At 42.4% G+C, this 12,122-nt stretch overlaps 1 protein-coding gene across 5 annotated transcripts in view; it reads right to left on the bottom strand.

The window, feature by feature from the left end:
* LOC121862948 (DNA-directed RNA polymerase II subunit RPB1-like) overlaps nucleotides 1-11,102 on the bottom strand; it is an 85,214-nt gene extending 74,112 nt beyond the window's left edge. For 2 of the 5 annotated variants that reach the window (XM_042361403.1, XM_042361400.1), the window contains exon 1: nucleotides 10,848-11,102. In XM_042361403.1, coding sequence (XP_042217337.1) covers nucleotides 10,848-11,065 — 218 coding nt within the window. In that variant the 5' untranslated portion in view covers nucleotides 11,066-11,102. Of the gene's footprint in view, nucleotides 1-10,206; nucleotides 10,253-10,847 lie in introns of all 5 variants that reach the window. The other 3 variants (XM_042361404.1, XM_042361402.1, XM_042361401.1) reach the window with 2 other exon arrangements.
* Nucleotides 11,103-12,122: the final 1,020 nt, after the last annotated feature.

Genomic DNA, 12,122 nt, shown 5'->3' with positions numbered 1-12,122 from the left:
AGGAAGTGCAATAGGAGAAAGCCTTTACAGGTTGTGACATCGTGAAAACCTTAGCTGGTCATGGGAAGCTGGTCAATCATGGGATATTTCACCAGAACTGTTTAAGAGGGTCCAGCAGTTCAACTGTTGCATGTATGTTGCAGGGAACAGCACCAATGAGGTGAACGGTCTGCACCACCACATCTTCTGTCCCAAACAGGGATAAGTTCGAGTCCTGTCACCTTCCACCATGCAGAGAATGCCTCTTTATTCATGTTCTTCATGCCAACTACCAAGCAACAATATGGAAGTGCACACTGCAGAGTCAATCTTCTGTACCAACCCTACCAAAAGCGGGTGGACAACAGATGATGATGGCAAGCTAGCCATCCACTGGATGCACATGCCACCCACACCAGAAGTGGTCTTGGAATTTTTAGCCTGCAAGTGTATGCATTCCTGCAAACTGCACCTGCCTTGCCAATGGGCTAACATGTATAGAACTATGCAAATTGCAGACCTGTTCTAACCATAAGCAAGAGGAAGAATCTGCGTTTGAGCTCGGAAACTCTGATAATAACAGAGATGTGGAGTTCAATGATGAACAACTACAAATGTTGTTATTCTTTGATGACTGCCCTGAATATTTGTGTGTGGAAGAGTCTTGTCTATTAAACTGTATTATGCTGTATTGAATACACCAATTCTCCCATTAATGTCGTTTCAGTCAACGTTGTTTTGTTATGACGTCGTTGAAAAAATAAATGTATAAGAATGATAAATGTACGTTTAAAAATTCAGTACAAAGGTGCTCAGAACCTGATTGTGGTAACAGCTGGCTGTGTAAGTGACCAGCATGGGTGCCAATTTGTTTGATATTGTTCGGTGGCCGGTTGATGCTCTTCCAACATTCATTTAAAATCCAATTATAAATTTATTTGAGCTCTAGAGCAGCGAGTGCTAAACATGCATTCTGCAGTACTACTAGTTGTGGTCACAGAAAGAGGAGGAAAGTGTTACATTAGAAGTTAAATTAGACGTGGTAAAGAGATTTGAAGAAGGACAGTGTGCTGTGGATATAGCAAGAGCTGTCGGTTTGCAGTCTACAACTGTAGGTAAGAACAACTTGTGGAAATGCAAAAGATATCAAATCATTAGCTAAGAGTGTTACTCCATTATCTGCTACAAAGTTAACTTGTAACAGAAATGGCATTATGGAAAATATGAAAAGAATGCGACGCGACGCTATTTTTAGATTCGCCCCACCCGCATGCCTGCCTGTGCTCCTCGCCTCTCCCTCCTCCTCCCTCCGCTTGGGCAAGCCGCGCGGTAAGATTGCGCAGTGTGTGTCTTTGTTGCGTTATCACTGACGTCATATGACGTATCGGACTGTGATTGGCCATGCATCCCTACCCCCCTCTGCTGCTAGCTGTAATTGGCTTAAAGTATTATGACGTGTCCACCCGGGGGAGGGAGGGAGGGAGGAAAGATGGTCCTTGACCTAGCCGCGCCAGTTTCATCCCTCCACGCCAGACCGTGTAAACGTGCATCCATTGATCTCTAAAATGCTTCCGCCGGACCACCACCCCCAGAGAGAAACCTTTCCTTACCTGGACCCAGCGGCACTAAGCCAAAGAAGACACGACGTTCCTTAAGCTACGAGGTGAAGTATACCATCATCCAAGAGTTGGAGAAAGGAATAAGGCAGGTTGATTTGGCGCGCCAGCATGGTGTGAATGAATCTACGATTCGAACAATAAAGAAGGATGCAGCCAAGATAAAGGAGCACATGAAGATCACAAAGTCTACAGGTGCTTCTATGATCAAGTATTTTCACAACCAGGTGCTTCTCAAGACAGAAAAATTACTTGTGAGGTACTTGGTGCGTCAGGCGCGACGGAACATGGCGGTCGACACGCGCTCTGTTAAGGACTACGCACGTGAACTGTACATTGCAGTGGCACGAAAGATGGGAACTACAGAGCCCAAACCCTTTAATGCTTCCTCTGGGTGGTTACAGAGGTTTAAGATCCGGAACAAGATCACCAATATAAACATTGGTGGTGAAGAAGCGAGTGCTGACCGTGCTGCGGCTAGGGAATTTCCTCCGTTTTTACGTGAGATTATGGAGGAAGGACAGTACAGTGACGACCAGGTGTTTAACATGGACAAATCTGGTCTTTTCTGGAAAAAGCTACCTTCCAAGTCCTTCGTTGTAAAGAATGCCAGCAAGATTCGGGGCCGGAAGATGCAGAAGGAACGCATCACCGTCCTGTTTACCACCAATGCCTCCGGTACCAGTAAGCTCAAGTTATCGGTGATCCACACAGCACGCAAGCAGCACGCCTACAAAACCATGGACATGACCAAGCTAAATGTCCACTGGCTGACCGCACGTAAGGCGTAGATGTTCTCTACTCTGTCCCTCTCCTGGTTTGATGACTGTTTTGTTCCCGATGTAAAGAAATTCTGTGAGCAACAGAATGTGCCATTCAAGATTTTGTTGCTGCTGGACAACGCACCAGGACACTCGCCCCTACTGTTAGATTGTCACCCCAACGTAAAAGTGGTCTTCCTTCCTCCCAACACTACGTCTATATTACAGCCCATGGACCAAGAGTTATAATTTGTAATGTAAAAGCTGCATTCTCTACGAAAAAATTCAAACTCCTGAACGACTACACCAACACCAGGGAAGAGTTGCGCAACCTGAGTGACACCACCACCGATAGCAAGGGCGAAGAAGATGAGGATCAACAGTTGGCACAGCAAAAAATACTGTTCAAACAATTCTGGAGAGTATTTAACATCAAGAAAGCTGTGGACTTCTTGGTGGAGTCATGGGATCAGCTGTCTATTGCTACAATTCGTCACGCATGGAGACATGTGTTGCATGGAATACCAGGTGAGAGGAGGAGTCAATCTGTGACTGGTGAGGTTCAGACTGTTGCAGTAGCAGTGGACCTTGCCAGAGAAGCTGCGCAGACTGTTACAGTTCCAGGCTTCTCCAAGACCACCAACGACGACATCCTGGAGGTGATAATGGAACCTCATGTGACTACCGAGGAGATGGTAGATGATGATGATGACGACGTCAGTGAAGAGGCAGGTGGTGCGTCATCCCAAGAAGAACAACACTTATCCCATAGTAATGTTAGGGGTGCCATCGAGTGTATCGAGAAAGCCAAGCTCCTCCTTGGATAGAAGACCAGATGCAGAAGCGTGTACCCTTAAGTGTTCTAACCATACAGGCTAAAGCAAGAAGCCTGTTCCAAAGCCTGAAGGAGCAGGCAGGAGATGAATGTGATCAAACCTTTACAGGAAGTCAAGGGTGGTTTGATAGATTTAAAAAACGCTACAGTCTACACAGTGTTAAGGTGAGTGGAGAGGCAGCTAGTGCCGATGTTGGTGCTGCCGAAGCTTTTAAGGAGGAGTTAGATGATGTGATTGTGAAAGGGAATTATTTGCCAGAGCAAATATTCAATGTGGATGAGACTGGATTATTGTGGAAACGCATGCCTGACCGGACATACATCCACAAAGAGGCAAAAAAAATGCCCGGATTCAAGGCATTCAAGGACAGAATTACACTTCTGTTGGGGGGAATGTTGCTGGTTTCAAGCTAAAGCCCTTCATGATCTATCATTCAGAGAACCCCAGGGCTTTTAAACATGTCAGCAAGCACACACTGCCAGTGTTTTATCGCAGTAACAAGAAAGCCTGGATGACCCTAGTACTATTTGAGGATTGGTTCATGACTTGTTTCATTCCACGAGCCAAGGAGTATTGTCTGCAACAAAGGATTCCATTCAAGATTTTACTGATTTTGGATAATGCTCCGGGACACCCACCACACCTGGACGACATGCACACTGATGTTAAGGTAGTGTACATGCCACCTAACACTACCTCTATCATCCAACCCATGGATCAAGGTGCTATTTCTGCCTTTAAAGCGTATTATTTACGCACGACCTTCGCTCAGGCTGTTGCTGCTACTGAAGGTGAGAAAACGCTCAGACAGTTTTGGAAGGAGTACAACAATTTGTCATGTATAAAGAACATTAGTGCAGCATGGGATCAGGTTACAAAACATTGCATGAATGGAATATGGAAGAAAATCCTGAAAAGATATGTGAACAGTTTCAAAGGATTTAATGAAAGTGAAGTTATTTTGGATATTAGTAACAAGATAGTGGAGTTAGGTAAACAGCTGGAGTTAAAAATTGATACTGAAGATGTTGGACAGTTGGTTGAAAGTGTAGCAGAAGAGCTCAGTAACGAGGATCTTATTGAACTAGATGCACAGAAAGTTGCAGAAGAAGAAGAGAGACAAAATGTAGAAGAAGAGCCTGCACCCCCCAAAAAGTTTTCAGTGAAACATATGGCAGAGGCATTTGCTACAATTAATAAAGCAATGCAAATGTTTGATGACATGGATCAAAATTATGAGCGTTATGCCAAAGTTGACAGAATGATCCAAGATTCACTTGCTTGCTACAGAGAAATTTATAATGAAAAGAAAAAGAAAACTGTGCAGTCTAAATTGGACACCTATTTCAAGAAGTCCCCCAGTACTGGCTCCTCACGCCCCACCAGTGCTGCCTCTTCACTCCCTCAAGATGATCCAATACCTTCAACCAGCAAGTTACCACAGTACATAAACCTGTCTGAAGGAAGCGACATTGATGACCCACCCAGCCCTGTCTCCTCCTCTGCTTCATCCAATTAATATAGTCTCCATGTATCCTGTAAATAGAAAATTATGGGGGCCCCGTGTGCATTCAGCTGACTACATTTAAGGTAAGTGCTCAGTCACACTGTATCCATTCCTCATTATTTATTACTTTTACTGTACTGTATCCATTCCTCATTATTTTTTACGTTTAGTGTACTGTATTTCATTGTAGATTTTTAAAAAAAATTTGAAAAAAAAAAAATTTTGAATTTTTTTTTTTTGAAAATTTTATTTTTTTATTTTTTATTTTATCTATATCGGACTTACGACCATATCGGACTTACGACCTGGATTTGGGTCCCTAACCCCGTCGTAAGTCGGGGTATATATATATATATATATATATATATATATATATATATATATATATATATATATATATATATATATATATATATATATATATATATATATATATATATATATACAGACCTAGACCCCGACTTACGACGGGGTTAGGGACCCAAATCCAGGTCGTAAGTCCGACATGGTCGTAAGTCCGACATAGATAAAAAAAAAATTTTTAATAAAAAATCTACAATGAAATACAGTACAGTAAAAGTAATGAATAATGATGAATGGATACAGTACAGTGAAAGTAATAAATAATAAGGAATGGATACAGTGTGACTGAGCACTTAACCTTTAATGTAGTCAGCTGAATGCACATGGGGCCCCCATAATTTTCTAATTATACATGGAGACTACATTAACTGGAAACTTTTTGGTATAGAAAATGCGTGTGTCATTTTGAAAGAAAAAAAAAATTCTGCGGCGGTCGTAAGTCCCGACGGTCGTAAGTCGGGGTCTAGGTGTGTGTGTGTATATATATATATATATATATATATATATATATATATATATATATATATATATATATATATATATATATATATATATATATATATATATATATATATGGATATGGTGATTTAAGGGAATTTTAGGAGTGTTTCTGACTTTATGCATTTTTGGCTTTACTTTGTATATACTTTTCTGTGAGCTGGAACCAATTACCCAATATCCCATTGAAACAATGGTTTCGGTTAATGAAATTTTCGGTTAACAAACGACCCTCTGGAGCAAATTGAGTTCGTTAACCGAGGGACCACTGTATAGTGATTTAAGGGCGATTTAGGGGATTTTTAGGAGTGTTTCTGACTTCACGCGAAGTCCCAGGAACGTAACCCCCGCGTAAGTTGTGAGTCTATTGCATAGCAATAAATTTATTTATTTCGCAATGGAAATCGGGCAGGAAATATTTCAAATGTACGAACATGGCAAATAAATGCGTTATTTGCTTACCAGAGGCGCCACCGTGGCTGCTCACCAACGCATTCACACTCGCGCGCTCAGACTTTCTGAGTGAGTGACGAATAAGCAGCCGACTCTGCTGCAGATTATGACTTCTAAGGTGAGAGCAAATGGGTTGTTCGTGACATGAAAAGAGAAAAGAAGAGAATGGAAAGCTTAATGGAAAAGATTTGATCCTGTTACTAATATTTTTGGTTTGTTAGTTTATGTAGGTGTGGGATTGTCAAGTGAAGGTGGCAGATTGGCAACTGCTGCCGAGTTTGGTGTTCCCGGGATGGTGCGTCAGCTGCCGAGTCTGGTGTTCCCGGGATGGTGTGTAAGCTGCTGAGTCTGGTGTTCCCGACATCGTGCGTCAGCTGCCGAGTCTGGTGTTCCCGGGATGGTGCGTCAGCTGCTGAGTCTGGTGTTCCCGGGATGGTGTGTAAGCTGCTGAGTCTGGTGTTCCCGAGATGGTGCGTCAGCTGCCGAGTCTGGTGTTCCCGGGATGGTGTGTCAGCTGCTGAGTCTGGTGTTCCCGGAATGGTGTGTAAGCTGCTGAGTCTGGTGTTCCTGAGATGGTGCGGGGCCAGCTGCTGAGTCTGGTGTTCTGGTGAATGGTGTGTGTTGCTGAGTCTGGTGTTCTAGATGGCGCGCCAGCTGCTTCCAGTCTGGTGTTCCCCGAGATGGTGCCGGGCCAGCCGGTTGAGTCTGGTGTTCCGGAATGGTGTGTAAGCTGCTGAGTCTGTGTCTCCCAGATGAAAGGCCAGCTGTTGAGTCTGAAGTTCTCAGGATGAAAAGCGCCAGGCCGCCGAAGTCTGGTGTTCCCAGGATGGTGCATCAGCTGCCGAAGTCTGGTGTTCCTGGGATGGTGCATCAGCTGCCGAGTCTGGTGTTCCCAGGATGGTGTCAGCTGCTGAGTCTGGTGTTCCCGGAATGGTGTGTAAGCTGAGTCTGGTGTTCCTCAGATGGTGCTGCCGCTGCTGAGTCTGGTGTTCCGGAATGGCGCGGCCAGCCGTCGAGTCTGGTGTTCCTGGAGATGGCATCAGGCTGCCTAGGCCCGGTGTTCCTGATGGTGCGGCCAGCTGCTGAGTCTGGTGTTCCCAGGATGGTGCGCCGCTGCTGGTTCGGTGTGTTCCTGAGATGGCGCGCCAGCTGCCGAGTCTGGTGTTCCTGGGATGGTGCATCAGCTGTCGAGTCTGGTGTTCCTGGACAGCGTCAGCTGCCGAGTCTGGTGTTCCCAGGATGGTGTGTGTTGCTGAGTCTGGTGTTCCTGGGATGGTGCGCCAGCTGCCTAGTCTGGTGTTCCTGGATGGTGCATCAGCTGTCGAGTCTGGTGTTCCTGGGATGGTGCGGCCAGCTGCCGAAACAGGTGTTCCCAGGATGGTGTGGGGTAAGCTGCTGAGTCTGGTGTTCCTGAGATGGCAAGGCCAGCTGCCGAGTCAGGTGTTCCCAGGATGGTGTAAGCTGCTGAGTCTGGTGTTCCTGGGATGGTGCATCAGCTGCCGAGTCTGGTGTTCCTGGGATGGTGCATCAGCTGCCGAGTCTGGTGTTCCCAGGATGGTGCGTCAGCTGCTGAGTCTGGTGTTCCTGAGATGGTGCGTCAGCTGCCGAGTCAGGTGTTCCCAGGATGGTGTGTAAGCTGCTGAGTCTGGTGTTCCTGGGATGGTGCGTCAGCTGCTTTGAAATTCCGTATTCGGCGCCTATTTGCGAGAGAGTAGCACCTTTTTCTAGTTCTTCAATCATCATTATCTTTTCAGACATCAAACACTTTCTTAGAGGCCATGGTTATTGTCTAATTTTCAATAAAAATGCAAAAAATATGTATGCTACTTCAGCCTACAACATAATCACATTACTGGCATTGTCAAATAAGTTTGACAATAAAGTCAGGCACATCTTAACGGCATAAAACACAATTGATGGAGCGAGAGAGCGGAAGAGATGGTATCACGGGCGATGGTAATTTATGACTGAGAGCATCCCTTTGTTTACCAGTGTGGGTGGCGTGGGTGATTCACCATGGTCCCTTGAAATTTTGGCTCAAGGCCGACATATCATCTTACGACAAATTTTGTCCGGCTTAAGTGATATCTGATTTAGCAAGGTCTGCCTTAATGAGGTTTTACTGTATGAAGTAAACACCCGATTTTAGTGCTTAGTTTTGAAGGTTAACACCAAGGGAGAGACTATGACAAAGAGGATGATGGCAACCAGCTGTCTTGGCCGTCTTACGAGAGGATACCTGAGTGGTAATGGATCAAGTCTCTGCGGCACAAGCAACTGTAGAGGACTCAATACATCAGCTGCTACTGAATACAGTAAAGGTGAACAATCACTCTAAGGGTATAATGCAGAAACTGGTGCGCCTTATGTAGTTTTCATACATTTGAGAGAGGTTGGTGTGTAGATGAGTGACCAATCAATACATTCGATCAAGGCACCATACACCAGGTTATCCCAGAGATGCTCTGCCAACAGGTGGCTGCTAATTGATGCATGGGGAAACCAGGACATAGATTCAGATTCAATGTTCTGTCATGTCCAGCAGGCAGTATACTTGTCTGGTCTGACCTCAAGGCAGCCCTGCAACTTGTGTATTGCACACACCCTTTCAACACTAGGAATTGGTGCAATCTACTCCTCACACAGGTAGCACATTTCAACAGACAGCAGTACATAGACCTATTTCAGCTTGATGGCAGGATATAATTTGCTGATGCTGATAGGGCTAACATCTTATTGATGGCAAAATAATCCAACCAAGGTTAGTCACATCTTTCCATGCCAATAAAACATACTGTGAAACTCTTACAAAGACAGTGAAAGAATGCCAATCCAGTCTGCAGTACAAAAAACCTACGAAAGGGGTCACTGAACACTTTAAGAAGCTTTTACTAGCTGACTAAACTAAACTGTCCCAGTCCAAAATGAAAATTTGAAGGTCCTGTTCTCATTCCTACAGTACTTTGAAACTGAAACATCCTATAACTAAAAGTACTTTTGGTGAAGTTCCAATGAATGGAATCTATGCTATTCAAACTCACCTGCTGATTTGTTGTCATCTGGAAAAACTATCTCTCTCAATATCTTCCCTGATAACTTAGGGACATATAAAGATAAACAAACTAAGGGTAATTATAATTTAACTTTTATACCACCTATTCATCCCTCTTCAAAATCTGAATCCTATTAAATTTCTGATTTCAGCAGATCTGGAACACTTCCAGTTTGTGTATAATCATACTATGGGAAGTATGAATCTTTTGTACTATTTTAAATCCAAAATTCCTGCCTAAGCAGGATTCTTTTCCTGGATAGTAGACAATACTAAGCATAAAAGGAGTTAACATCCTGTCATCAGTCTTGTAAATATTATATTACCTTAGTGGATTTTGCCAAAAATTCTTTATGTGTCATAAAAGGAGTCCAGCACTCAGCTTTTGTGGTAAATCTGGAGGTCACACACATCTGCTTTTAATGCTAAACCTGTATATCCAGGAACTAATTCAAAGATGGTGAACTAACATGAACAAGATGGCAGAGTCATAGATTTTGGCATGCAGTGTGCTGATTGGTCAAACACAACTACTAATGATGGGTGTCAGGGGAAGGAAGGATGATATGATTAATCATTTGAGCTAAAATATCAATTCTGGTTCAATAAATGGGGGCTGTCTAAGGACCCTGAATGTCCTCGTTGTCAGCCTGCACAGCAAACAGCCACCTGACAAGTAAATTTCTAGGAAAGGTTACTAAATGCTGTGAAGCAAGGGCACATCAGCATCTACACATGCACAAGGGAGTTAAACTGAATTTTTCCAACTTTCTGCCCATGACACCGAGTCTACACATACCACAGCTATAGCACTGCCTTCTTGATTGACCGAAGACCAAACCTGAACCTCATAGATAAATACAACACATTACCTCACATCATGGTAACACTCATAAATGTTTTTCATGTTATGACAAGTTCCATGTATTTATCTGTTTACTCATTAAATGCAGAGTATCTACCTCTTACTACACAATGAAATCATGCATTTTCAGCATTTAAAATTTTCTTATCAACAGTGTACAATGCAAGGTGAGCTTGAACACAGGTCACTTGTCAATTATAATGTCAATCAGCTCACACACTATGTATCATGTTTACTTCTCTTAGTCCATAAAAAGTTTAAAAAAATTATGCTCACCAGATCTGATCTGTAGTACGTGCATGAACACACGACATTCCAGGTTCTGTGAGTACAATACAATAAACTAAAAAGTACTGTACATGCCCACCTTCACATTACAAGACAGTAGATTAAAAATCAAAGCTATAAAACAGCTAGGCAATAATGAAGCATTTAAAAAAAAAAGACTAGAATTAACTGCCAACATATATCACAAGCAGGAAACAAGAACAGCCATAGATGGTGCACAAAGAACGACCCAGCCTACATTAACCAACAAATATTTCTAACAAGCTGTAGCAGTATTGCACTGTTCTTGCTCTCCTAAACATTGGCTAAGTATTGTATCAAACCTTACTAGAATTCCCAGCAACCATCTAGACAAAAATTACTTTCCTTTCAAAATACAAAAAGACCAAAAGTTAGAACATTGCATACAACAAGATTTTGTGGATTATCATTATTTTTCTAAAACCATACTACTCACAAAAACTCATTTTTATTGTTAATAATAATGTACTAATTTACAAGCACAAATTGATTTTGTTCAATAAGAAAGCCTATATCAAGTGAATTTCTCAAGAATTTATGAGTAGGAACTTCAAAACAAGGCTATAACATGGTAATGGGTGGGTCGCCCATTGGTCACACACAAATACCTGAACAAGGCAGAAGCATAAGGCGGAGAGCACGACGATGATAGAGAAGAGGAGTACATAGACTTAGGTCGTGTGACGTGAAGGCAGAGCGAGCTCGCCATGGGACCATCCATTTGGTGGGGGCAATTAGGGCCCTGTAACTTGTTTGGAACATTCTGGACAGATCCCTCACTGCTTGTGCGGCTCCGAGAAGGCATGCTGCCACAACGTTCGCGCATATGGCATGGCCCACCACCTACAAATTATTATGCATCATTAGAAACTTTTAACAGTAGCGATCTTTTCCATAAAGGAAATATAAAGAAGCAACTACATAAAATAAAAATTAACTGTTATTACTAATCAACATTTTTTCTGATTCCCTCCTTACTCATGGATACTGTAGTCTTTGTGAATTTAGCTCCTGCACTTCCTATCCACTCCACTTTTAACTTTCTGCTGATATAATTTTTCCTGAACTATATCATTATCTTCACTACCATATACCTTCCCTTTAAAAATACACAGCAGGCCAGTAGGCTTAATTTTACTTTAAAAGAAACATCCTGGAATACATTCCTATATTCAATAATTTGCAAATTGGAAGACCCTTAGAATATTTTTTTATTGAAATTCATGTTAAAATAAAAAAAAATATTAATCCTGAGTTATTCTTGGCTGCTGTCTCGGACATAGCAACATTCCTTGAACAAAATCATATTCCATTCTAATGATCATATGTAATAACTTTGGCAATTATTGATAAGTTTCCAATTCTAAATTTGTAAAACATATTGATGTGATGAGTCATGACAGTGCATGGGGTAATATACACACATATACATTATACACTGGTATGTTGTTAACCTAAAGTTTTTGAAAAACATGTTATGTATTCCAGGAAGATGTGAAACAAAACATATTGAAAGAGTTTTCCCTACATAATATATTCCATTTGTAAATAGTGTACTGTACTTTAATTTACCTTTACATAAATCACTAGCAAGTAAATCTGTACCTGACCCCTCCCAAAATATAACACACAACATATTCTTAAAGATAAAACAAAGGACTGAGTCATAAAATTCTATTTAAATGCCAAGAGGAAGAGCCAAGTGTCCAATGAGATCCCTTGTTAGAACCTCCCCTGAGAGAACTGTCCTGTCCTGGATGCTCAGTGTTTGTATCCCCAGGGGCTAGGGTATGTACTATACACTGTTCATATGAATCAGGGTTTGTGAAGACAACTGCAACCAAGACTCAGTGCTTGGTTCAAAAGCCAGCAAGCCAACACTG

The sequence above is a fragment of the Homarus americanus genome, unplaced genomic scaffold, assembly GCF_018991925.1.
Source record: "Homarus americanus isolate GMGI-L3 unplaced genomic scaffold, GMGI_Hamer_2.0 scaffold24922, whole genome shotgun sequence".
Lineage (NCBI taxonomy): Eukaryota > Metazoa > Arthropoda > Malacostraca > Decapoda > Nephropidae > Homarus > Homarus americanus.
Note: the sequence above shows the minus strand (reverse complement) of the source record. Positions and strands in the feature narration are given on the sequence as shown.